The sequence below is a fragment of the Triturus cristatus genome, chromosome 11, assembly GCF_964204655.1.
Source record: "Triturus cristatus chromosome 11, aTriCri1.1, whole genome shotgun sequence".
Classification (NCBI taxonomy): Eukaryota; Metazoa; Chordata; class Amphibia; order Caudata; family Salamandridae; genus Triturus; species Triturus cristatus.
The window spans coordinates 612,175,969-612,202,338 of NC_140594.1; the positions used below are offsets into that span (position 1 = coordinate 612,175,969).

A 26,370-nucleotide genomic window follows, 5' to 3' on the forward strand; every position below is an offset into this window, starting at 1 on the left:
CAGGCACCAAAGGCACATGAGGTGCGGGTCCATAACCAACATCAGCTTGTGACAAGAGTCACAAGGTTTGAAGCCGGTTCGTCGATGGGACATCCCTCCGTGCACCAGGAGTCTGACGACTCAAAAAACGATGTTGAAAAAGAGTTGGTCAAAAAGTGACTAAGGGTACTGCTCTCTCCACATCTGTGCTGGCTGGCACGGAAAAAACAAGAACTGACATCAGTGCGCAGGGGCAGCTTTTGACCTTCCTCCACTAAGACGGTATACACCTGCAGATGGAATAAATTTGTGGCATGGTTCACAGCAAAAGCCATGGATCCCCTTTCTGCCCCTCTTTCAGAGGTTCTCCTCTTCATTCTTTCTTTAGCCCAGCAGGGCTCTGCTCTCGGCACCCTTAAAGGCTATCTTTCGGCCATTTCGGCCTTTCTTCGTCTTCCTGATCAGCCTTCTCTTTTCAAGTCCCCTATTGTAGATAGGTTTCTTAAGGGCATTACTCACCTCTTTCCTCCTATTCCTTTTGTAATGCCCCAGTGGGACTTGAATCTGATCTTAACTTACCTCATGAGTGCTCCTTTCGAGCCACTACATAATTGTCCTCTCAGACTCTTGACCTTAAAGACTGCTTTTCTGGTTGCCATTACCTCTGCTCGCATGGTGAGTGAGCTTCAGGCTCTTTCTTTTAAACCTCCTTTCCTTGCTGTTCATCCGGACAAGGTTGTCCTTCGTACTCGACCTTCTTTTCTTCCGGAAGTGGTTACCTCTTTCTACTTAGGACTGACCATCACTTTGCCCACCTTCTTCCAGCCTCCGCATTCTTCTAAGGAGGAGGAGAGGCTCCACTGTCTGGATCCAAAACCGTGACATCTGCCAGGCAGCCACGTGGTCTCACTGCACACCTTCACTAAGCATTATTGCCTGGATAGTTCAGTCCGGAGAGCCTCCTTCTTTGGCTGTTCAGTTCTCCAGGACTTTCTGGTGTGGAAGTTCGCAGACCATCCTCCGGGGTTGGTATTGCTGGGGTATCTATTCTAAGGTAAGGAATCCTTAACCAATAGTTTCTTTCAAAGGATCAAGTTACTTACCTTCGGTAACGATATATCTGTAAGAGACATATATCAGTTATAGATTCCTTACCGCCCCACCCATCCTCCCGTTCTGCAAACTGACTTCTAGAGTGAGGGACTCCCTTTCACGGCCGTAGTTTTGTGCACCAGTGATCAGTGTCTTGCATGGCCCTGCGCTTCTGTCATGGAATGTTGTGTAAAGAGTTGACATCAGCACGCAGGGTAGGCATCTAAGTAGATACCGCAACGTCATTCCGGCGATCACAACGCCAACAACAAACATGGAGTCGACCGATGCCACCTACCGACGCGCAGGTGTTCTGCTGAAGAAAAATTCTCCAGATCCAGTCTGACGCCTGGGGATAATTCTAAGGTAAGGAATCTATAACTAATACATGTCTCTTACAGATATATCGTTACCGAAGGTAAGTAACTTGTTCGGGCTCCCTCTGTAGTGTAGTTTCTATATCCCTGATAGGCTCTGCGCATTGGAATAATATACACTATAGATTTGACATAGGACTGAGGTCAGTATGTCTCTATCGAGTACATTAAACTTAATTACTTGTGTGTGCCAGCTAACTCAGAGGTCACTAGAAACTTCTCGAATATACAAGAAGGGATTAGTTTCTGACAACCGCATAAACATGACAACTTTGTTTCCCTTTGAGTCGGCACAATCTCAGAGCCGTGGAAACAATAGATAACAGTTTCACTCAGTCAATCGTGCATGCTTCGTTTCTTCAGAGATGCACAGAAATAGAGAGACGGTCTTCTTTCTCATGCAAGATATATGAACTGCTACAATCGAAAGACAGGCTGCGAAGTATAATATGTACAGAGTTAGCAGTAAGATAAAATAATACTGCAATAGCATGGTTTGTAGCTATAACATATATTTATAAAATACATACATAAATACCACAGGATAAAAATGTGAATACTCATCTGATGCTTCTAAATCGTTCTACCCCAGTGTACCTAACCTAAGTGTAGTACGAGGTAAGAAGTAGGTGCTGTTTTCTAAAGTATAGCTAGCTATAGCTATAGCTATAGTTTTGCCAAGAGTTGCCAAAAGTTTCTCTAAGTTCTAGTCTGCTCCATACCTTAGAATGTGCGAGGTTGGAATCTCTTTCCAGGACTCGATATCTAACACCCCGCAAGGGGAGTTCGAAACACTGGAGCTGGATTCTCTGCGAGGAGGATGCCAGTGCCTGGTCAGTGCATCAGGCTGGGATTCGATCTCCTTCCGAACTTGCTGTGGCGAACCGCAAGTAGGCAGTCTATCTGGACCGTACCGGAACCGTGGCTTGCCTGGGCAAGTGCAGGTATATTTATACCTTGAAGGTGTTTAGGAATACCCGTATTGACGTAACAGTTGGGCATCGGAATGTCATGAATGAACCCCTAAGGAATAGATGTTTATGCATACTAAATGAGTTCTTGGAGAAATCAATATCCAAGCAAGGGACATTCCTAAAGGCTTAAGAGTCTGGTTTTCCAAGAACTCGTTGTGCCGTGGATGGACGGATGTAGGAGACCATGCCTGTATTTGGTTAGCATGGACAATGCCTAAATAAGGGCTGGATTTTCTATGCCTAAATAAGGGCAATATGAATTGTACCTATGTAAGGGCATAAATTGGGAAACCTATATATGGAATCTAAATCTACACACAACACCTCTGACCCTTACATCCCTAGTCGCTTTGTTGGGCTACTCAGAAGACCTTGAAGCTTCTTTTAGAAAGTTTGTGGCACAGGGCCTCCTGCTAGCCAAATGTAGGGTTGCATGTAGATGGGGGAGGGGATCTCCCCCCAAATTTTAGGAATGGTTGCAGGATCTTATCTACTGCAAAGAGCAGATGACCACCTATGCTGCACTGCTGCCCCTAGCTCTCGACTGACATATGGGACCCTCTCCGGGCTTACCTGATGAGGACCCGCTCCCCTCCCTCCCCCAATCGACCTGACTGGTGAGCCTACCGCTTGATCGGCCATAGTGGCTACTCTTTGAGGGTGATGCTGTTGACTTATTTTCTTTTGAAATGCATGTGGGTGGCAGACCCTGATTGCATGATGGAATGCCCTCCCCTAAGCATGGATCACGCTATGAAAAGTCTGGTAACTTGCCAAAGACCAACTGACTGGGACATTTGGAGTCACAGAACTTTAAGACCTCTATGTCAGATAAGATATAGATTGGGTTGGCTACTATGAAACAGCAGAGGCGGAACATGCAGCTAGTTATGTTTTTTTCTTTTGAAACTGTGAGGATGCACAATGTTCATTTGCTTTAATTGTAGACATTGAATACCATAACTGTCTGATACCAAATGTTAACTGCCAATAATGAGTACAAAAAAAAAAGAGAAAAAAACTTTAGGAGTTTTACGAGGCCATATTCCTCATATTTGAGTGGCAGGTTCCTGTCAGTGCGCCTTCGGGCCCTGCGGGTTCAGGAGGGGCCCCTATTGGTTCCTTGCTGGAGGCTCGGCCCTTGTTGTGAGGAGTCTGGACCCTTGGATCCACAGATGGATGCAGAAAAGGGGTCGGTTGTACCATCTTGACATTCTTCGGCACCGGTCTCGACGCCAGCGGCACCCTCTGGTGACTCCTTCCTCATTCTTATTCCACAACTCCAACACGGAGCCGTAGGGGCGTTGTCTGATGCCGACTGGTGCCATGCCTTCGACACTGGAGCCTGAGCACTATTCCTGTGGGCTAGGACTCGGGGAGGATTGGGAGGCTTTGCTGGACCATGAAGAATGCCAGCCTTTAAATCCCGACAAGTACTGGTGCGAGGACTTGGTGGATGCCAGTGCATTGGCACCTTCTCCAGATACTGGCATGCTTTTGAAGGAGGGAAAGGCGTTTGCAACGGTAGTGAGAAGGGCGGATAAGGCTCGACGTTGGCCTACCTTCAGTCGCAGCCTACCTTCAGTCAAGGGGAATGTCTTGACAGAGGTGCTTCAGCTAGGAGTTGACCCCCTCAGAACCGTCTCCTATTTAATGAAGCTCTTACAGACATCCTGCTAAGGACTTGGTCCAAGCCCAGCACAGGAGCTCCTGTGAACAGGACGATTGCCCGCCCTCACTGCCCCACTCCAGGGGACCCCAATTTCCTCACACAACACCCTACCCTGGAGAGGTTGGTGGCTCAAGCCTGCATAAATCCTGCCTCTCTCCCTACCACTCCACCGGATAGGGATACCAAGAGGCTGGACACCTTAGGGAAGAAGATGTTTTCTTCTACCAGCTTGGCACTGCAGTTCGTGAACACCATGTGCCTTTTGGGCTGTTACTCCCATGCTCTAGGGGATTTGGATTGCATAGGTGCTGCCTTTCGTTCCGGATGAGGCCAAGACCATACTCTTCCAAGCTGTTGCTGAAGGGAGAGATGCTGTTAAGTTCACAATCAGATGTGGACTGGATACCACCGACTCGCTGGGCAGAGTGGTTTCCTCAAAAGTTGCATTATGGCGTGGGGGCCGACTGGCCAAATCGGACATTGGGCATTTCCCCTGAAGGCTCAAATGGTGGGGGCAGTGCTGCAATACCGGCCCCCAGTAACAAAAGCAGCAAGCAAGCGTTTCCAGCCTCCTTAGGCCAGGCAGTGCTTTCCCAGTGGCTGGTCCGAGAAAATTGCCAGGGCTGTTTGGGATCCCAGTCTGGCCCTGTACGGCGCCACGGTTGGCTGAGAACTGGTGTTATTGGGGATTTCAAAGCCGTACTTGTGGACATGCCCTTTGATGGTTCCTGTCTCTTTGGAGACAAGGTGGATTCAGCGCTGGAGTCCTTGAAGTACAGCAGTGCTATGACCTGGTCCTTTGGCCTTTCAATGGCCCCTTGCATACCAATCCACCTTTCACTCCTTTTGAGGCCATGGAAGGGGCTTCCAACCACCTCTATACCCTCCCAGCAGCGTCTCTACCCACCTAGCACCATGACATACAAGCTTCCTAGCCTCTGCGTGGCCGAGGACGCAGTACCCATTGACCCTGTAGGTCAGGCACCCAGAGGTCGGCTAATTCACCGCCCCTGGCAGCCACAGCCTCCAAACCATTATAGTTTGCTCTCTTACCATCATGGGCAGGATACGCCATCACGTTCCACACTGGAGGTCTATGTAATCAGAACGATGGGTTCTCCAAATTGTCCGGAGGGGATGCTCCCTCCCCTACATGACTACTCTTCCACCCATACCACATGCCCCATACCACATGCTTGTGGCAGTCTGACGGAGGGCCATCTTACCTTGCTCCACCAGGAAGTGACTGCTCTCTTGACCATGGGAGCCATAGAGAGGGTGCTAACACCAGAAGTAGGTTGCGGTTGCTATTCACACGATTTTCTGGTGCATAAGAAGGATGGAGACCTTCATCCTATCCTAGACCTTTACCCCCTCTATTTTTTTCCTCAAAAAGGAGAAGTTCAAAATGCTCACGCTTGCTCAATTTCTGCCTGCCCTGAGACCAGGAGACTGAATGGTGGTGTGGGACTTGCAGGATCCATATTTCCACATTTCTGCCCTACCTGCCCACAGGCTTTACCTGCGGTTCACGGTAAACCGTGAGCAATTTCAGTTTACTGTGCTCTTTTGGAGTTACCAGCCCCCGCGTGTGTTCACAAAGGTGGTGGCGGTTTTTGCAGCTCATCTGCGAAGATCATGGGTGCCAGTCTTCCCCTTTCTCGATGACTGGCTGTTGAAGGCGGGCTTGCCCCAGGCTGTCATCCAGAATGAGGTGGACCTCCTGCATTCGCTGGGGTTCACTATCATTGTGCCAAAGTCACATCTGACTCCCCCCTCAGACGCTCTTTCATCTGAACTGTTCTGGACGTGGTGCAGTTTCAGGCCCATCCTCCTGGACGACGAGTCCAGGATATTCAGGCTATGTTAACGATGTTTCAGCCTCTATCCTCGATTTCAGTGAGGCTGCTGGGACTCTTGGCCTTGTGATACATGCTCACTGGCATATGCAGGCTCTGCAGTGAGATCTGAAGTTCCAGTGGATGCAGCATCAGGGGAATCTCTCCGATATGGTTCAGATCTCAGAGGTAACTGCACAAGATATGCAGTGGTGGTTATCAAGCCGTGGTTGGGTTAGCACCAGACCCCTCTCTCATCCCCAACCAGATCTCACATTGGTGAGAGATGTCACTCCTGGGATGGGGCAGCCATCTGGAAGAGGTGAAGATCAAAGGTCTCTGGTCTCCAGTGGATTCCAGACTCTACATCAAACTTCTGAAGCTCCGGCGACCCATCTGGTGTCAAAAGCCTTTCTACCCGCCATCAAGGGAAGGCTAGTGCAGGTTTTCATGGACAACACCATCACCATGTAGTACTGCAACAAACAGGGTGAGGTGGGGTCGTGGACCCTTTGTCAAGAGGCCCTTCATATCTGGATACGGCTGGAATGTCAGGGCATATCCCTGGTGCTTCAACAACTGGCTGGCTTTTTGAACACCATGGCGGACAAACTCAGCCGAAAATGCCTAGCGGATCACAAATGGCGTCTCCATTTGGAGGTACTGCAAGGTCTCTTACAGCAGTGAACAGCCTTGGTTAGATCTGTTCGCCACCACCAAGAACGAGCAATGTCAGCAGTTCTTAATGTTGGAGTTTCCAAGGCGGCTCTTGCTCAGAGACGCTTTTCTTCTCAAGTGGAGCTCAGGTATCCTGTGTGCCTTTCTGCCCATACCAATCCTGCCCAGAGTTCTCCATAAGTTCCGGAACAAGCAGGCCTTTTCGACCTTCCGCCGAAGTCTGCAAGCTTATCTTGGCAGCCAGACTTCCATCCACCAAAATGGAATACACCTGCCATTAGGGAAAGTTTGTGCCATGGTGTGTAGAGAAACAGGTTGACCCTATTTCTACTCTCCTTTCTCAGGTCCTTCTTTTTATCCTTTCCCTTGACCAGCACAACTCTGCTCTGGTCCCCTTCAAGGGCTACCTCTCTGCTATCTCAGCCATTCTGCTGTTGCCTGAACAGCCATTATTCTTCTTCAAATTCCCCATTGTACATAGGTTCTTCAAAAGGTTTGCAACATAGGTTTCCTACTTCACCCTTCATCATGCCTCAGTAGGACCTTTAATCTAGTCCTGCCATTCTTGGTGTGTGCTCCCTTTGAGCCCTTGTACAACTGTCCTCTCAGTATCTTACCCATCAAGACAGCCTTCCAGGTTGCAATATCATCTGCCCGGGGTGGTCAGTGAGCTTCAGGCTTTGTCATCCAGGCCTCTTTAACCAAACATCTACCCAGATAAGCTGGTTCTTCACACTAGAGCTTCCTTTGTACTGAAAGTAGTTGCTTCTTTTCATTTAGGCCAGTCCATCCTCGTGCTTTCTTTTTACACTCTGCCACATCCCTCTAAGGAAGAGGAGCTCCTTCACCGACTGGACCCGAAAACAGCGTTGTCATTCTAAGTTGACCTGCAGCATGTATTATGCCACCCTTAGGAACACTCACAAAAACAACATGCAGACTGCCATCGCAAGATGCATGAAATTGTACATACCATTTTGAAATCACGACATGGCACAATCCCTGTGTGCCATGGCCACAAACACTGCTTGCAATATATACAAGTCAAAAAATCAAATCAAAATACGCTTTATTCGATTTAAAACAATTAAATCATAAAAGCACGTCATAAAAACAAAGATTTTAAAACATAATATATCAATTCATGTAAGAACATTAGAAATACAATACAGATTTCTTTTAAACATCTCTAACGTGAATAAAATCGAATCAGTTACGCTGGACGCTAATTACATCGAGTTTCTAGATCTAACCACCCCTTTTAAAAATATAGCTATATGGCCAGTACAGATTTCATCATCCATGAATTGCAGTTTAATGAAGGCAGGTCGACGCTGTCTCAAACCTTGTGATTTTAAAATGGGTATGATTCATCTCTTGCTGTTTATGATGTAAAACTTACAGAAAACGATGACCTGTATTGTCGACTGTGGGGAGATGTCATCGCACGGGCATGGGCACAAAAGACGTGACCAATCAATAATTTGGGGGAATGAAACCATGTTATGAAAATTGCCTAGATGTAAACGCGTCAAAAGCTTCCTAGCTTGTCAAATTAAAAGACAAATAAGGTTGGAACCCTGGTTCAGTCAGGATCAATTGATTAGCACTGACCATTGATTTCATAATGTTAGAGGAAAATCTAAGCATCTCCAGGTGACTAAAACATAGGGACTTTAACTCCTTCCTCGTAATTGAAGTCAAACGGTCAGGTTTATCAAAAAACTCGGGATGACCCATGTCATACAGGCTTTTTTTGACATACACCAGCCAGGGAATACGTAAAACCCCTTGTAAATTCAAACAGTCGTTTATCACGTCCCGATTGAGACTGGTAGAAATGCCATTCCAGACTTTATGCCACAGTAGTATTGGCTGTATTTTTATTAAGTCGGACACATATGGTAGTCCTAATTCGGCGTGACAAACATACGTAGCGGTGCTGTGTGGAACAGCTAAAAGACATTTTAAAAAACTGTTCTCGATTTTCTGAATGGACTCTACAAGTCACCCCTACAGCAGGTCTTCTAGCTCTCAGACAGGGTGCATTATATTATATGTAAGGATGTATGCATGAGCAGGTATGCTCCTGTGATTTATAGTTCCATTACTAGATATTGCTAGTGCTGAGGGAAGCCATTCTTAAGGACATGTACTGGGAACTGGTCATTACGAGTTAACCAGCTACATGATGATTTCACTGAAACTAATAATGTCTGGTATCAAACACCCGGTCTTAATAAATATGTACTATTGCCAGTACTAGATTTACCATAGGGTACCTTAGAGGTGCCCCCTGAAAGCCTACTAGTCCTCTAGCGTGCCGGCTGACTGGTAGCACCCAGCCTCCCACCACAGATGAGTTTCTGCCCCCCTGTAGATGAGTCGCACCCTCCGAGGTCAGAAACAATGCCTGCTCCCGCAGAAGGAGTCCCTTGCTCACTTTGCCACTGGATTCATGCTAGCCTGGCTGATGAGGGTGTTATCCCAAAACCGGTCCCAGGATGCTTGTTCCTGTTCAGGGAAGACATGGCTTGGCAGTTCGGGCTGGACTGTTCCCATGAGGCACAGGGTCATGACTGATTTGCATATAGCTGTGTCTGAACTGGGGTGGTGAAGTGAGCTAAAGAATGATGATGGATTCAACCCAGATCTATGACTGGGGGTGAGTGTCTGAAAAGTTTCAGTGCTCCGTCCATCATCTCCTTGTGTTTGCTTAGTTATTTAGCATATCAAGGCCAGAGGCTTCAAAGCCTCTATCACCTTTGATATGTGACCCTGGCTTCCCCCAGACCTAGGAGATGCCACCCCTGCTGTGAGGCCCATTTGGCACCAGGACAGACTGGAGGGAAAATTAGTTAGTCAATAGACGTGTTCACTCTCAGGCTAGTTGCACCTCTAAGGTGGGCTATTTGAAGTGGACAACGAAAGACGTGTTTCACCATCTTGTTTTTGGTAAAACTGGGTCCGGAATACACCCACTCCTAGCAGGAAGTGGTCATATAGGGGGTGTTGTCACCCCAGGGGTACGTAGCTCATTGACTACTCTCCTACTGTCCCCTTAATGGCCCCGGAATCCAGGGAAGGATGAAAAAGGACCGACGGAGCGAGGATAGAGGACCTGCACCATAGATTGGCACCAAACCCTGCCAGGCTGCTTGCCCCTAGACAATCGCAGAGACTGAGTTGTCCAAAAGCTGCACAACCTCCCCAAACCCTTGGAGGAATGTCCAGCATTTCGACAACCAGCGAAGATCTCCCCGGGGGTGAAGGTGCCACTCCCCTGCATCTGCAGGCACAGATTGCAACTGCCCTGTTCACCGTTTTGCTGATGAGCAGGTCCTCCAAGGAAGCAACTCACAAGGAGGAGGTTACAAAGAGTCCAGAGGTCAGCCCCATCACTTTACCAATTCCCGAGATGCCAAGCCTTCCCTGCACCAAAATCCCGGGGTACCGGAGCCCTTGCAACTTCCAAGGCTTGGGGTGTGTCCAGTCCGGACACCACTGACCCCAACACCGACCTGCAAACGAGGGACGTCGGAATCTCCGAGGCCATAACCGAGAGTGGCCATGCAGTCTTGTTTCCTTCCTCTTCCTAGGCCACTGACACAAAGTGAGCTTCTAACCGCAGAGACCAGCCAGACAAAACACCTCTGCACCAAAGCCCTCCAGCCTAAGTTCACTTAAACCAACAGTGTCTCTGTGCTCCAGAGACCCTTAAGAGCCAAGCCTCCATTTGAGTTCTGCCAGACTTGTCCCCAAGTTACCACCTGCAGCCTTTCTTTTTACAGGTTCTCCCCCATAGACTTTAACGGGTAGCGTTTGAGGCTACCATCGTGACCAGCACCTCTGCACCCGGACACACCAGGGCAGGTAAATTCAAACTGCTTCTGGTTCTTTGGACCTTAGCCTCTGAGCACCTTAAGTCCAGGTGAGTAACCCTGAGAATCATTTGTAAGTGTATCTATGCAGTGAATGTTTCTCACATAGGATAACATTACAGTGTACAAGGCTCATGCTTCAAATAGGACAGTTGTGATTTTTCGACCGTTTTATCTGTAAAAATCTATAACATCTAAAGTACTTACCTGATTCCGATGATCTTGGTGTCTCCTAATTGGTGTAGAATTTCTTCTTTAGTGACTCTCGTTTATTGATTGCGTGAATAACAAATGCTCAACACTATCCTCTGAAAAGCCTAAACTGCTTTACCACAAATAGAGCACTTGGGATTATTTATTTAAGCCCTGTAAGCCAAATAGGGTTGTCTGGACTTCTGCATAGTGTATTTTGGTACACTACATAGAAAGCCACCTTTCTACACTTGTTCATTATGCTCATGGGCTGATATGTGGATGCTGTAGAGTGAGGTGAATGCGCTACCAAATAGACACTACCATGTTGCCAAACAGGCATGTTCTTACAGTTTACTGCTATTTATAAAATGTATAGGTAACCCCAACCTAAGGATGGGTAAATGATGCAAGCTTGTAAATTTATGAAGATAACACTCTGAAAAATAATTGGCCCAGAGAAGTAACTTTTTCATCTGTAGCTTACTGGTTGTTGAAAATACATGGACTTAATATAAGTTTCTTGTAATATACCACTGAGAATATATTTGTTTTAAAACGACTCTCTACTTCTCTCTAACTTTGCCTTTACTCAGCTGCTAGCCTGTTTCATCCTGTAAAGAAAAGCTACCTTCATCTTGGTAGCCTGTACTTTTTCATTCAGTAATTTGCTATTTTCTTCTGTGACAATAATGAAACAGGTCGTATGATGCGTTGCTTGAGATGTCCAACCGCCTATCATTCTGGTGATAGCTGCATTGCTGCTGGAAGCTTGTTTGTGTCGTCCCACCTAATAATCTGTAGCAACCATTCTAAAAGAAGCAATCACTCTTCATCTGCTGTAAATGTAGGCTTTTGTTTCGTTTGTGCCAGAGGTGAGTATACCGACTATCTATTTACTGAAACTTACAGCATTACCTCTTTTTTTTCCTTGTTACCCTAATTGTTAAATAATTTTTATTATTTGAGATATTTACGCACATTTATATGTGTAAATCGTTAATCTGTTCATGTGATTGACCATCAGTATTGAGTTCTATAGGACAGGGTAAACGGTTGTACTATTCATTGTTTGTTGACGTTTATATCATATGGCTGATTTTATTTATAGTTCATATAATGCAGTTCTCTGACTTGAGTACCAAACGTTATGTTTAAAGAAGGGGACGTTTTCTAGTATATTGACATGGTTTCTGTTAATATATATATTTCTTTATTAAATGGAGGAGGTAGAAACCATCACCATTACTCATTTTACCCTTTGCTAAAATATCTCCGCATTAGGAAACTGTATATATTAGTTGTCCACTCGTCATGCTTTTATTTTATTTTAGGTTTTTCTCATTTCAAAACCCCAGTCAATAAAACTATTGTTGCTGTTAGGCAGATTGGTTAGGAACAAGCTCTCCCTTTTCTCAGTCGAGTAAACACTATAAACCCAAATCATAAAACATGCATTTGCTTACGCAGAAGAAACCCCTGTCAACACCCACTGTTCCTAATAGTGCCAAACTAGCAAAGTAACCTCCCAACATAGACTTTTCTGCCCTCCAAAAACTCCTTCTATCAGCCTTTGAACTTGGATTATCAATGCACCACCATTTCCATGGATAGTCACCACCTCATTTTAATATGAAAAAGATTTTTTACTTCAGTTTTCAGACATTTGAGAAATGCTGATAAATGTATACTTATTGTAATAATGGTTTCCTCTTTAAAAACAGATGGAGCTAAATTCTTACTCCGATTTATGCATATGTAGAAGAAGTAACTTTGATCCTGATGGCTGTGTTCTGAAGGATACTTTTAACTGCAGATTGCTCACCTGTAGAACAACACCTAGGCGTCAGACTGGATCCAGAAACTTCAAAGCTTCTAGGCCACCAGTAGAGGGCGCTGAACTCATTTGTTGTCAAAAGTGATGTCTGATGATACCACCAAGGCCATATAGCACCTGCCCTAGCGTACCGATGTCAGCTCTTTTTTCAGTGCCTTCTACGCAGATTCAGAGCTTCTCTTTTGTGGGAAATCTTTCCTCGTAAATTCATAAAACGCAGTACCAATTCTTCAACAATGTCTCCCCTGAAGAATTCAGGGTTTAAGCCTTACAGAGGCTGTGAAGGACAAACTTCTATTACCAACCCCCATGCCATTTGTTTGTGGTGCATAGGCTCCGACCACTGGGGAGCCAGCTTCAGATAGATCTCCATTCCGGGCGCAAGCGCCGACTCTGGCGCCGGCCATGGCGCTTCCTGACTTCCCGGTACCTGGTGCAGATCCTGCGGCATTTCTCAATGCCATGTATGCCATCTCTGCAAATCAATCAATCAATCAAGGAAATTTGTAGAGCGCACTACTCACCTGTGAGGGTCTCAAGGCGCTAGGAGGAGGGGGGTGCTGCTACTGCTCAAATAGCCAGGTCTTGAGTAGCCTCCTGAAGGTTAGTAGGTCTTGGGTCTGCCGTAGGAGGATGAGGAGGGTGTGCCAGGTCTTGGCAGCGAGGTAGGTGAACGATCTGCCGCCGGAGGTCGCTCTTTGAATGCGGGGGACGGTAGCGAGGGCGCAGTCGGCGGAGTGGAGCTGGTGGTTCGGGGTGTAGAAGTTTAGTCGTCTGTTGAGGTATGCTGGTCCGGTCTCATAGAGTGCCTTGTGTGCGTGGGTGAGGAGCTTGAAGGTGATCCTCTTGTTGACGGGCAGCCAGTGCAGGTCTCTCAGGTGGGGCGTGATGTGGCTGTGTCGAGGGATGTCGAGGATCAGGCGGGCGGAGGTGTTCTGTATGCGTTGTAGTCATTTCAGCAGTTTGGCCGGGGCTCCCTCATAAAGGGCGTTTCCGTAGTCCAGCCTGCTGTTGACGAGGGCTTGGGTGACCGATTTTCTTGTGTCTGTGGGGATCCACTTGTAGATCTTGCGGAGCATGTGGAGGGTGTTGAAGCAGGAGGATGAAACGGCGTTGACTTGCTTGGTAATGGAGAGCGTTGAGTCGAGGATGAACCCTAGGTTGCGTGCGTGTTCAGTGGGTGTCGGTGCTGTTCCCAGGGCGGTCGGCCACCAGGAGTCGTCCCAGGCTGAGGGGGTGGAGCCGAGGATGAGGACCTCCGTCTTGTCCGAGTTCAGCTTCAGGCGGCTGTTCTTCATCCATTCGGTGACTACTTTCATTCCTTCGTGGAGGTTGGTTTTTGATGGTGAGGGGGTTCTTGGTGAGGGAGAGGATCAGCTGTGTGTCGTCGGCGTAGGAGATGATGTTGAGGTCGTGCAGTCTGGTGACGTGGGCGAGCAGGGCCATGTAGATGTTGAACAATGTCGGGCTGAGGGGTGATCCTTGGGGTACGCCGCAGATGATCTTGGAGGCTTAGGAACGAAAATGGGGGAGGCGGAGGCTCTGGGTTCTGCCGGAGAGGAAGGAGGTGGTCCATTCCAGAGCCTTGTCTCGGATCCCTGCGTTGTGGAGGCGTGTGCGTAGGGTGCGGTGGCAGAAGGCAGCTGATAGGTCCAGGAGGATGAGGGCCGCGGTTTCGCCGTTGTCTAGCAGGGCCCTGATGTCATCAGTGGCGGCGATGAGGGCAGTTTCGGGGCTGTGGTTGCTGCGGAACCCGGACTAGGACGGGTCCAGGATGTTGTTCTCCTAGAGGTAGCGGGTCAGCTGTTTGTTGATGGTTTTCTCGATGACCTTCGCCGGGAACGGGAGCAGTGAGATGGGCCGGAAGTTCTTGAGGTCTCTAGGATCTGCCTTGGGTTTCTTGAGCAAGGCGTTGATCTCGGCGTGCTTCCAACTCTCCGGAAAGGTCACGGTCTCGAAGGAGATGTTGATGGCCTTGCGGAGATGGGGTGCGATTGTGGCGCTGGCTTTGTTTTAGATGTGGTGTGGGCACGGGTCTGACGGGGAGCCGGAGTGGATGGTGTTCATGATTTTTATGGTGTCGTCGTTGTTGATGTTAGTCCAGGTGAGCAGGGGGTCGCTGTGGGTGGTGGCCGTGGGGTCTGAGGTGTCGTTGGCTGTTGGGGTGGTCAGGTTTTCTAAGCTGTCCTGGATGTCTGCGATCTTGCGATGGAAGAAGGTGGCAAGGGAGTTGCACAGATCTTGCGATGGTGGTATGTCGTTGGTGCTGGGGTTGGAGAGTTCCTTCACGATGTTGAAGAGCTCTTTGCTGTTGTGTGCGTTGTTGTCGAGGCGGTCTTTGAAGGAGGTCCTTTTGGCGGATCTGATGAGGTGATGGTGTTGGCGCATGGCGTTCTTGTGGGCTGCGTGGTTCTCCGGTGTCTGTTCGCGGTACCATTTCTTCTCCAGTTTTCGGCAGGTTTGTTTGGAGATCTGGAGGTCGCGTAGAACCAGCTGGCATTCTTGTTGGTGCGTCTGTTGGCGGGTATCTTGATCGGGGCGAGAGTGTTGGCGCAGTCGTTGATCCAACGCCTGAGGTTGCTGGCTGCAGCGTCGGCAGGTGGGTTTCGGGCGAGGGTGGTGTTTAGCTGGACTTCGCTGATTTTGCTCCAGCTGCGGCGGGTGATCTGTTGGGTGCGTTGGTGCTTGGTGGGTTTCCGGAAGGTGAAGTGGATGCAGCCATTGTCGGTCCAGTGGAGTTCGGTGGTGTGGCTGAAGGAGACGTGGGAGCTTGCGGAGAATATGGGGTCAAGCGTGTAGCTGGCGGAGTGGGTGGGCGTTGAGACGAGCTGTCTGAGTCCGAGGTTGGTGAGGTTGTCGATCAGGGTGGTGGAGTTGGTGTTGTTGTTATTTTCGAGGTGGAAGTTCAGGTCTCCGAGGAGGATGTAGTCCGTGGAGGCGAGGGCGTGCGTGCTGACGAAGTCGGCGATGGAGTCGATGAACTGAGGCCGGGGTCTGGGGGGTCTGACGATAAGAGTTACTCTGAGGGTGGTGTTGGGATCGGTGTGGATCTGGAAGTGCAGGTGTTCGGCGGTGCTGAGGGTGCCGTCGGAGTTGGTCGAGACTTTGGGGGTGGACTTGTGGATAATGGCGATTCCACCTCCTACTTCGTTGGTGCGGTCTCTGCGGGTGATCTTGTAGCCGTCCGGGATGGCTGTGGCGATGTCGGGTGCCGAGGATTCGTTCATCCAGGTCTCTGTAAGGAAGGCGACATCCAGGGAGGATGTGTCGAGCAGGTCCCAGAGTTAAACGGCGTGTTTGCGTGCGGAGCGGGTGTTCAGTAGTATGCATCTGAGGTGGTTGCGTCCTGTCCTGGTGGGCGGGTTGGTTGCTCGGAGACTGGTCAAACTGCAGCTCTGGCAGGAGAAAGGGTCCTTTGGTGCGCTTCGGGGCGGCCAGGAAGCAGGTGTGTGATTTTCCGATGTGGAGTGCGTGGAGGGTGCTGGCATCGTAGCAGAGTCGGGCGCCATGGCGTTCGCGGGGGCCAGGGGGTCTGGCGCTGGGCGCGGTCCAGGCGCAGACGGGCTTGCCTTAGTCGCGCATTTGGCAGCGGCCATATAAGGGAAGGTTGGAGGGAGGAGCAGCTGGGAGGCGGGAACGGGGCGGCAAATGGGCGATTAGGGGGCGGGGACACAGCGGCGGGAAAAACGAAGTGGAGAGCGGGCGGGGGATACAGAAGGAAAAAAAGGGGCACAATCAGGGAAATGAGGGTGAAATGAACAATACATACAACAAGGACAATGCAGTAAAAACAATTCAGAAAAATGCAGGTGATGCAGCGTAGAATTTTAAATCCTCCCTTCGTCACAGATCAAATATTACACTAGCACATTCACTCAATACATTCATTGGTGGGGCCCAAAACACCAACACTCAAACTTCATTGATCCGTTCTCACGGGAGAGATAAATTGTCCAAACACTGACATGAAAGGAATATCTTTTCAACGAAGGAACCTAATTTACCTGAACCTACATTAAGTACCTTTATTAAACTCAGAACCTCTAGATATTCCCTCCATTTAATTGATGAATCAGTTAGTTGATTTTGGATATTTGGTGACACAATTCTTTAATCTACAGTTAATCTTATTCCTCTAAATAAATCACCCAACACATTTGTTCATTAGAATAATAATTTTGTTTATCTAATCAATTTCAATAAATCATAAACCAAATCACCGAACATTATATTTACCTAATCTGGCTATTAGACGTCCTCTAAGTCAATCTAGTCGTGGAAAAGTGTTTTGATCATCAAGTCAGGCAGCAATTCAGTCTTTCAAAGATTCAGGATAACAGCTGTCCAGCAGTGTCACCGTCCTCTCCGTCAGCATAACGTCAGAATCAGGAAAAGATCTCCCAAAGAGTCCGAAAAAGAAGAGCAGGACCCCTAATTTGCTTTGTCTATCAACTTTTATAATGAAACTAATGTCCAAATGTAACAAAAGTCAGTCTTAGGCAGTCCTGATTGGCTGGTTTGGGGTCATTCGGTAAAGTTCTCACATAGTCTGTTAGGTTAAGTCATCACATTTGCTGGTTCCGGTTTTAAAGACAGTCCTTTGTTTCGTGAATTTGGCGATTCTCCCAGTGTGACCTTGGTGGGTACATCTTGCCTGGGTCAGGACGAGGCCACTTGCTCTTGGCGGTGGCGCAGGCGCACTTCACCCGAAACCTCGTGAAACTGTAGTAGTCACGTTGTGTGTCTCAGTCAGCCATCTTTTCTTAGGCCCAAATGGTCACCTTAAGCAAAACAAACGTAAAACGTAATTAAAACATTGAAATGGCTAATAAAATGTTAAACCCTCACTAATTCCCCTATGTGTAAGTAATTATCTAGCATGATAGCAACATTCAAAGCGTTTATATTCACCCAACGATGTCATCTGGTGCAGCTTACAATTACGTCACAAAAGCAACATATATCATGCAATATTCTAATTTTCTACCATTAGTATGCGTACATATATTAGTATACAGTTAGTTTAGCCATGCAAATCCCACGTGTAATTCTTTCGTTATTATAATTGGTAAATTATCACTTCAAACAGATTAATAATATTACAATTAATAGATTATTCGGATTAATGTAAACATGCAGAAATGGGTGGGGGTATACAAAATGTTGTACTACCCGCTCCAGCTATCCCCCCTTTGGTGATTATATCACCACACCATCAACATTTTGTATCCCTTTTACGGAATTTCAAAGTGATTTCTTGTTTTTATTCATAATTCAGTTTCCCCTGTCTCTTCTCTTTTTGCTGATTTGTACATACTCTCCTTAATTTCCTCCAATTCTATCTCATCAAATTCTCTCTCTTGTTTTACGTATTTTCTCCTTAAATTTTCTCTTTTTTACTTTTTCTTATTGTTACGACAGATGCATCCTAATCTTATTATTAATACTATGAAAATCACACATGTTAATGGAAATAATATTTTACCTAAGAAGGTACTACCTAAGTTTACTAAGAAATCTTTAATAGCTGATACTTTCTTTCCAATTCTTTCCCAAACACTTTCAACCTCCAGTGGTGCAATTTCATCATGCAGTTCTGTAATATTTTTAATATAAATTTTCAAATCTTTACTTTCGTCAGGAATGTAAGTACAACAATGTTGAACTTTAAGCATTCCACAGACTCCACCCTCTTTTGCCAATAAGATATCAAGGGCAAGTCGATTTTGCATTACCATAGCACGCATGGCAACCATTTCAGTGTTTACCAATAAAAATCCTCCAGCGGTGTTTGTTGACAAGCGATCCACTACTGTTGAAAGTCTTCTAATTTTGTTTGCATTCAGAGATATTCCCACTGCCGGTATCAATGCTCCAAAAATATCACCTACAATTTCTGCCCAAGATTTTCTCTTACTACGTACTAAATTACTACCTAAGTTATGTACACCATCTTCTCCTCTATCCATGTGAAAAATCTTAAGGAAAACCAGGCCTACATAACATGTGCCATACCAATGGTCAGGCAAACGGTAATATGCCCTGTTCCCACAAATAAAATATAATCCGGGAAAAACTGGATCTTTTCCACCTTTAAACCCCCATCCACCCATGATTCGGTACGTATCATGGCACTTGCTATTCCCTACAAAATAATTATCATATGCAGTTTGATTCCTTCTAATACACAATTTCCCTTTCTGAGGCCAATCTAAAGCCATAGTTGGACTAGTCTCCCCTTTCAAGTGTTTTTCCATCTCTACATCCCATACTGTTTTCTCCACCTTTCCTTCTGAAGCCTTTCTTTGCATTTTCAGTCTCCTTTCTTCAACCATATCTAAAAATGTATTTTCCTCTTTCTTTAAACTGCAGGTCAAACTGTTGTTAAATATGTATTCTAATGTTAGTTCTTTAGTCTCTAAGAAAAATTCACCTAACACCTTTGCAGGTTTTACCTTATTTAACTTTTTAATTGACGGTACTTGTGAAAATATAGTATCTACATCTGAAAAATAATATTCTAATTTTCCTGTCTGATAAAATAAACTAGCTATTACATTACATGTTATTCCATAAGTTACTGGAAGGTGATAAGTCACTCCCTCCGATACAGAAGCAGGTAACTGCATACAGACATAGCAGTCCCTTACATCCATTGTTTTTACATATTCATACAACAATTTCGAAAGCACATTATTAGAGAAATTAGTTATAGACCTGTCTTTGTTTAAATAGTTTTTATCTATTCTAGTCGGAACTACCTTTTGAATTTTCCCTATATTAGTTATGTTTTCACTATGTCCTTCTAATGTATCTATAGTAACCTTAAATGAGATCAGGAGAGCAAGTACACTCCATAGAAGCATCAATAATCCTGTACAACAACAACACATCTTACACCATCTCTTCAAAAATTTACATCTACCTTTTCTACTATCTATGTTTGCCATCTTGCTAAAATGGACTATGTCTTTTGACTTAGCCTCGCCTACTTCACAACTAGTTTTCTAACCCAAGGCTCTAAGCACCTACTTGGTTCTACCAGTTTTTGTCTTTCTGTATTCAGTTTGGCGTTTCATCATTCTTCACTTTTCCTTCGTGATCGGTATACAGAATGTCCTGAACATCCGCTTCTTCTCCAATATCGGACAAGATAACTCTCAGGATTTCCGATTCTTCGTCTTCCTCAACCACTTCTGGTACAACCACCTCTTCTTTTACTTCAGGCAGGGCCACATACGTCCATTCTGTTGATTTATACTTCTGGTTAGGTTTTCTGGTTCTTTTGCTCTCTTTAATTTCAGTGGTTTCTTCGTCTTTTGATTTCACCTGACTTGTCACTTCATTCACCTGTTCAGCTCTTGGTGAAGTTACTCGTGTCAGTCGGTATCTCAACCTTTTTATTTTATTCGGCCAAACATCATCTTTTCCTGCTCTTTTCAATCTATTCCCTTTATCATTCTTTTCAGTTCTCCAAGCTCTCTTTCTTAGAACTCGACTTTCAGGTATTTCATCTTCGCTTTCTTCTGACTCTGTTTCAACTTGCTTTTTTACTTCCAACAGTTTCTTTTTCCACCACTTCTTTTGTTTTCCCTACTTCTATCCCTCCTCGAATCTCCGTCACGCACTCTTCCTGCTGACTACTTGTCCCTGTTTCTAACTGGATGTTGGAGTTCCCTACACCTCCTTGAGGGTCTTCCGCAATAATCTTTCCCTCTCTCTCTGTATCTGGCACCTGTCCATCTAAACGTGTTGTTTCAGATGGAATTTCTCTCAATATTTCATCTGATACTTCCTTCTCATGAATCTCTTTTATTGTCTCTTCATTGTCTTTTTCTTTGGTTTTCTCTCGTTTTTCCTTTGAACACTTCGCTCCTTGTTCAGTCTGAGTCTGAACTGGTATCAGAAATCTGTAACCTCCTTCTCAGGGAAATACTTCTTAGAACATGTGTTAGACTTTGTTCTGCTTCCCCCCTTTCAGGGTTTTCTTTTGTTTTTGGCTCTTCGTCATCTGACTCAGTACTGGATTCTGATTCCTCAAAATACTCCTTCTCCTTGCCGTCTACTGGATTTGGAATTCTCAAGGTATGGCTTGCATGAATCCAGTTTTTCAATCAGCACACTTTACAGCTGTTGTTGTGGTCAAGATGACTGGTCTTGGCTTTCCCCACCTTGGGACCAAACAGTTTCTTCTTCTGTGTACTTTTATTCTCACCCAGTCCCCTGGGCTTAGATCATGAGCTGGCTTCTTTTCAAGGGTGGTGGCATCCGCTCCAACCTGATGGAACACAGAATGAACTGCGTCAGCCAGGCTTTTACAGTATTCCAACACCATGTCATCAGTTATAGTCATTAGCTTGTTGACTGGTATAAACACGTGCCGCATGGCTCCTCCCATGATGATTTCATGGGGGCTTAACACTGTAGTTCTATCTGGAATTGATCTAATAGTCATGAGTACCAGAGGCAAGACATCAGGCCATTTCATACCTGTGGCTAAACACATTTTCCCTATCCTGTTTTTGATAGTACCATTCATCTGATCCACCACACCAGAAGCCTCTGGTCGGTAGGCACAATGTAGTTTTGGTTGTACATTCAATGCTTCACAAATCAATTTTATGATCTCATTATGAAAATGTCCACCTCGGTCTGATTCTATTGTCACTGGGAACCCAAATCTAGGGATGAATTCCCTCCAAAAGTAATTTTGCCACTGTCATCCCATCATTTCTTCTGGTTGGGAATGCTTCTACCCATCTAGAAAACAAACAGACCATAACCAAAACATACCTCAGTCTGGTACAGGGAGGCATTTCAATGAAATCCACTTGCATTCTGGTAAAAGGCCCTACTTCTCGACCTATTGTTCCTAGACTCACTACTGTCTTTCTTCCTGGATTGTATTGCTGACATATTAGATATATCTGACAAAGACTTTCTGCTAAAAGTCTGAATTTTGCATTATACCAGTTTTTTTTAAATGACCTGACCATAGCATCTCTCCCTATGTGTCCCTGTCCATGATACATCCGTGCCATGGCAGACATCATGCTATTAGGCATGACTGGTCTTCCATCTCGATAGACCCACACATGATCTTTCTGTCTGGGTGCACATCCTGCTTTTATCCACTGCTTCATTTCCTCTTCTCCTGCCTCTTCCTGCAATTGTCTTACTTCTTCCCATGTTCCCACGGTGTTAGTATACATCAAAGAGCAAGAAATCACCTCTTTCCTTAGTCCGATTAATGGAATTCTGATTTTGTGCACAATATTGTGCCATGTCATTCGCATATTTGTTGCCAGTGGCGATATAATCACCACTTTGACTATGGCGGCACACTTCACAACAGCTAATTGCCTAGGCAACTGTATCGCCTCAAGCAATTTTCCAACCACTTCAGCATTCTTTATGGGAGTTCCACTCGATGTCAAAAAGCCTCTTTGCAGCCATATTTGACCGAAGTCATGTACGACTCCGAATCCATACTGGCTGTCAGTCATCACAGTCACTCTCACACTCTTTCCAATCTTGCATGCTTTGGTCAAAGCAACAAGTTCAGCTACTTGTGCCGATTTTACTCCTTTCAGATATGATGCTTCCATTACGACTGCAACCGTACATACCACATAGGCTGCACTTAACACTCCATGTGTTCTCAAACAAGACCCGTCCACAAACAGAACAAAATCACTTTCTGATAAGGGGACATCCCTTATGTCAGGTCGAGGTTTTGTACAGAAGTCAAGTACATCCAGACAATCATGATCTGCTTCATCTCTGACTTCCACATTCTCAGCATCAGGCAATAATGTTGAAGGATTCACATTCAAACATCTCACAAGACTTACATTTGTGGCACCTAGTATAACTTTCTCATACTTAGTCAGCCGACTATGTGTTATATACTGAGTGCGACTCCTTGTTAAAGGTTTGCCACATCATGAGGTACAAACACTTTCACAGGATATCCCATCACAATTCCCTCACTCTGTTCCAAACTCCGGCATGTAGCAGCTACCGCTTTCAAACACCCAGGTAAGGCTACAGCTACTGGGTCCAACATTGATGAAAAATATGCAATTGGTCTTCTCAGTTTTCCATGCTTCTGTATTAGCACAGAGAGCGCACATCCATTTCTCTCACTGCAATACAACTCAAATTCCTTTTCATAGTCAGGCATACCTAATGCAGGTGCTTCACACAACCCATCTCTTAATCTTTTGAATGCTGCCAATTTTTCTTTGGTCAAATCAATGGGATCTTTCACATCACTTCTTGTCAATCGCACCCAAGGATTTGCAATCAACGAAAAATTGCTAATCCATTGATGACAATATCCAACCATTCCCAAAAACATTCTCACCTCTCTTTGGGTCATGGGTGCACTCATCCTTTTTATGATCCTGATTCTATCTATCGTTATTTTTCTCAGTCCTTTTTCAATGTGATGTCCTAAATATTGTACTTCTTTCTTGCAAAATTGTAATTTTGATGGTGACACTTTAAGTCCTCCATCCGCCAAATGATTCAGCAAGGCTATCGTGTCAAGTTCACAAGCCTCACGGGTTTTCGACGCCACAAGAAGGTCATCGATGTACTGGACTAAAACTGAATTTTCGGGCATTTCTAGACTTTCCAAAGACTTCTTAAATAGCTGATTAAATATTGAGGGGCTTTCTGTATACCCCTGTGGAATTCGGCACCAAGCCAACATACGCTCACCGAAACGAAATGCAAAAATTTGCTGACTGTCATGGTGCAATGGGATGGAAAAGAAAGAATGGCATAGATCAATTACTGTATACCATTCTGCGTCATGGGGAATCCAATATAGAATCACAGATGGGACAACATGACACAATTTTGTTTTTCTTTCTCCGATCTTGTACTATCCTGAACTTCCCACTAGGCTTTTTCAGTCCCATTATTGGTGATTTACATGGACTACTCATTATTTCTCTCAAAATACCTTGTTTTATCATTCTTTCAATCACAGGAGTCACTCCTTCAATTATTTCAGGTGTCAATTTATATTGAGGGACATTTGGATAACTTACTCCTTCTTTTACTGTTATTTTTACTGGATCCACATTCCTCATTAATCCCACGTCTTCTCCTGAGAAATCCCAAACTTCTGCCTTAACAGATTGTTTTAATTCTTTAGGTAATTAATCGGGGTTAAATACAGCATAGGTTTCAGTTACCTTATTTTCCCTGTTTGTCATTGTCATTTTATACAGCACATCTTCATCCGGGGTTTCAAATGCTATCCCATCCGGGGTACAAAATATAGTGCAGTTAATTTTGCACAACAAATTTCTACCTAACAGATTCACAGGACTGGTATCGCACACGACAAAGCGGTGCATTTCAGAAATTTTCCCTATGCTAGCTTTCACTGGGTATGTAAGGTAAGTTTTAATCTGCCTGTTGGATACACCAACTACTTGGATTGTTTCATCCGAGAGAGGAAGATTCTTAACATCAGCTGATCTGACAGTTGATCGAGTAGCACCAGTATCAACTAGAAAAGTAATGCTTTCATCATTAATCTTTCCATCTACAAATGGGCCTGACTGGTCTACTTCTAGAGTTGCGCCAAGTACGCACTCTTCTTCTTCCCTTCGGCACCGCCAATAACTTTCTTCTGAATCACTCTCATCGCGTTGCAGCCAATACTGCGAAACAGCGCTAGCGCGCGGTGGTTTATTTACTTGGTCTCCGTTGTAGAATCCCGTTTCATTACTATACCTCTGGGAATTTTTGCTCTGTGGAAAAGGCGGTTTTGGCACCTGATTCTGTTGGGTAACAACCTGCTGCTGTCGCTGCGGTTGACCACTCACCTCATTCTGCACCCGTGGATTCAATGTTGCATTTTCATCGTTAGTACTTGGGGGAAATTTACACTCAGATTTCCAATGCCCTATTCTACCGCAATTATGACACTGGAATTTCTTCTTAGCTTCCTCTATATTTCCTTTACCTTTCCCAGGACTGAATTTTTGTCTTGATCCTGTATTATTTGCTTGTTCGGCTAATTGAGCTCCTTTCTCTCTGCTACCTTCACTTGTGCCCACATAGCCTTTTCTTTCAATTTTTGCTGTTTAGCTTCAATCTCATCACTGAAATATTTAGCATGTCTCAATACTTAATCTATTTTCTTATTCTGCCAATCTACAGTATATTGTTTTATCATCTCACTAATTTCTGGGCGAAGACCATATACGAACCTGTATACAAAATGACTTAGATCCTTTTCGCTCAGATTTTCATCTCCACTAAACTGTTTAAAGGCCAAGATCAGCCTCTCATAATATGCATGTACTGACTCTTTGCTTTCCTGATGTGTTCTGTCAATTTTTACCCAATCTGTCTCTTTAGGTGGAACCTTATTTTTCAGAAAGGCAATAACCTGTTTGTATTTCTTCATTACCTCAGGGTCTGGAGCCCCTGTTTTTGGATCCCTTGGGTATTCTTGTGTTGGCCAATCTATCATTATTTTACACTGTCCATAGGTCTGCTGGTACTATTATGTCAAACAGGCTGTTTAGATCAATCCATAATACTTTGGACAATTTCACAAATCTGTCTACCTGTCTATACCACTCGACGGGTTTTTCACGTAGTCGAGGGAAGTCATTTGTGAATGACAAAATATCTTGCCTAGTCCATGGGACATGTACATATCCTCCTCCTGGAATTTCTCTCATAGGGCATTCTGTTATTACCTTCTCTTTTTCTCTAACAGGGAAAGCTGAAAAGGTTTTATTTGAAGTATCATCTAGTTTTCGATACCATCAACTCTTCCATTTGTCCACATCTCCCCATTTTCTCAATAAAATAATTATTTCCTTAATCTGACTCATTCGTCCTGTGGTATTCATATGTTCAATGTCCTTTTCAGTGAAATCTATTCGATATGGTTTCTGTAGGGCTTTTACCTTTTCAGTATCTATACCCATTTCATTTGCTACTTCTTCTAATCTTTCATGGAGACTTTTTGCTCTCCAAGTTATGCTTTTACACAGAAATAACAACTCCTCATCCTGGTAGGTTTTTAACTTCTCCGTAGGGATAGTTCCTACTATTAACTCTTCCAGTACCATTCGTAGTTTGGCCACATCTATTTATTTAGAAATCTGTTTATTAGAGTTTTCGTTGCAGGTAAAACCACACAATACATCATACTTCATCAAATAGCATTGTTACATAAATCTTGTAGTCAGGCGTCAATGTATAACTGATACAAACATGGTGCGTTACATTAAGTGTACTGTAACCGGTTGTGTCCCAAGGTATAACCTGTCAGGTCATAAGTAAATCCATCTCCATTCGTATCGTTATGGCCCCAGCCCTAGTGGAGAGCATCCGCTCACCAGCGTCGATGCCAATGGTGTGCTATTCTCAGTGCTTCCCCGAATAATTATACAAACAGTGCTATACTCCCCAGTCTGTAGCTGGGCAGCTGTCCTTCCAACAATTTAACAACTAAAACAATGTACAACAGCAGCTTGCGTCTTCTAGTCTAGTCGGCCCCCACTTCGCTGACCCCTCTCCCATCAGGCTCCACCCTCCCTGGCCCCCCCCACTCAAAAAGGGAATCAGGCGCTGATATCCTATCTGCGGCTTGCACTATCTTCGCCAGCCAGCCAGTCGCACCCACCAGCGCGGAGTCCCAGTCAGGTGAACAGTGCCCCATCGCCTAACGCGGCTCCTATAGCGCAGCTGTGCCCTCCCCCAGGGCCACCTCCTCCGATTGTGACAGGAGCTGCCTCATTTCCCCCCACTGGGCGGCGACGGGCGTCGTCCTAAGGCCCAGTGTCTCCTCCCGCCGAAGCGCCACC

The 26,370-nt window shown here is 45.4% G+C and overlaps 1 protein-coding gene across 2 annotated transcripts in view; it reads left to right on the plus strand.

Moving 5' to 3' along the window:
• NSD3 (nuclear receptor binding SET domain protein 3) overlaps positions 1-26,370 on the plus strand; it is a 1,492,250-nt gene that overhangs the window by 913,713 nt on the left and 552,167 nt on the right. For both annotated transcript variants that reach the window (XM_085633955.1, XM_085633956.1), the window contains exon 14: positions 11,385-11,558. In XM_085633955.1, the coding sequence (XP_085490081.1) occupies positions 11,385-11,558 (174 nt within the window). The remainder of the gene's footprint in view (positions 1-11,384; positions 11,559-26,370) is intronic.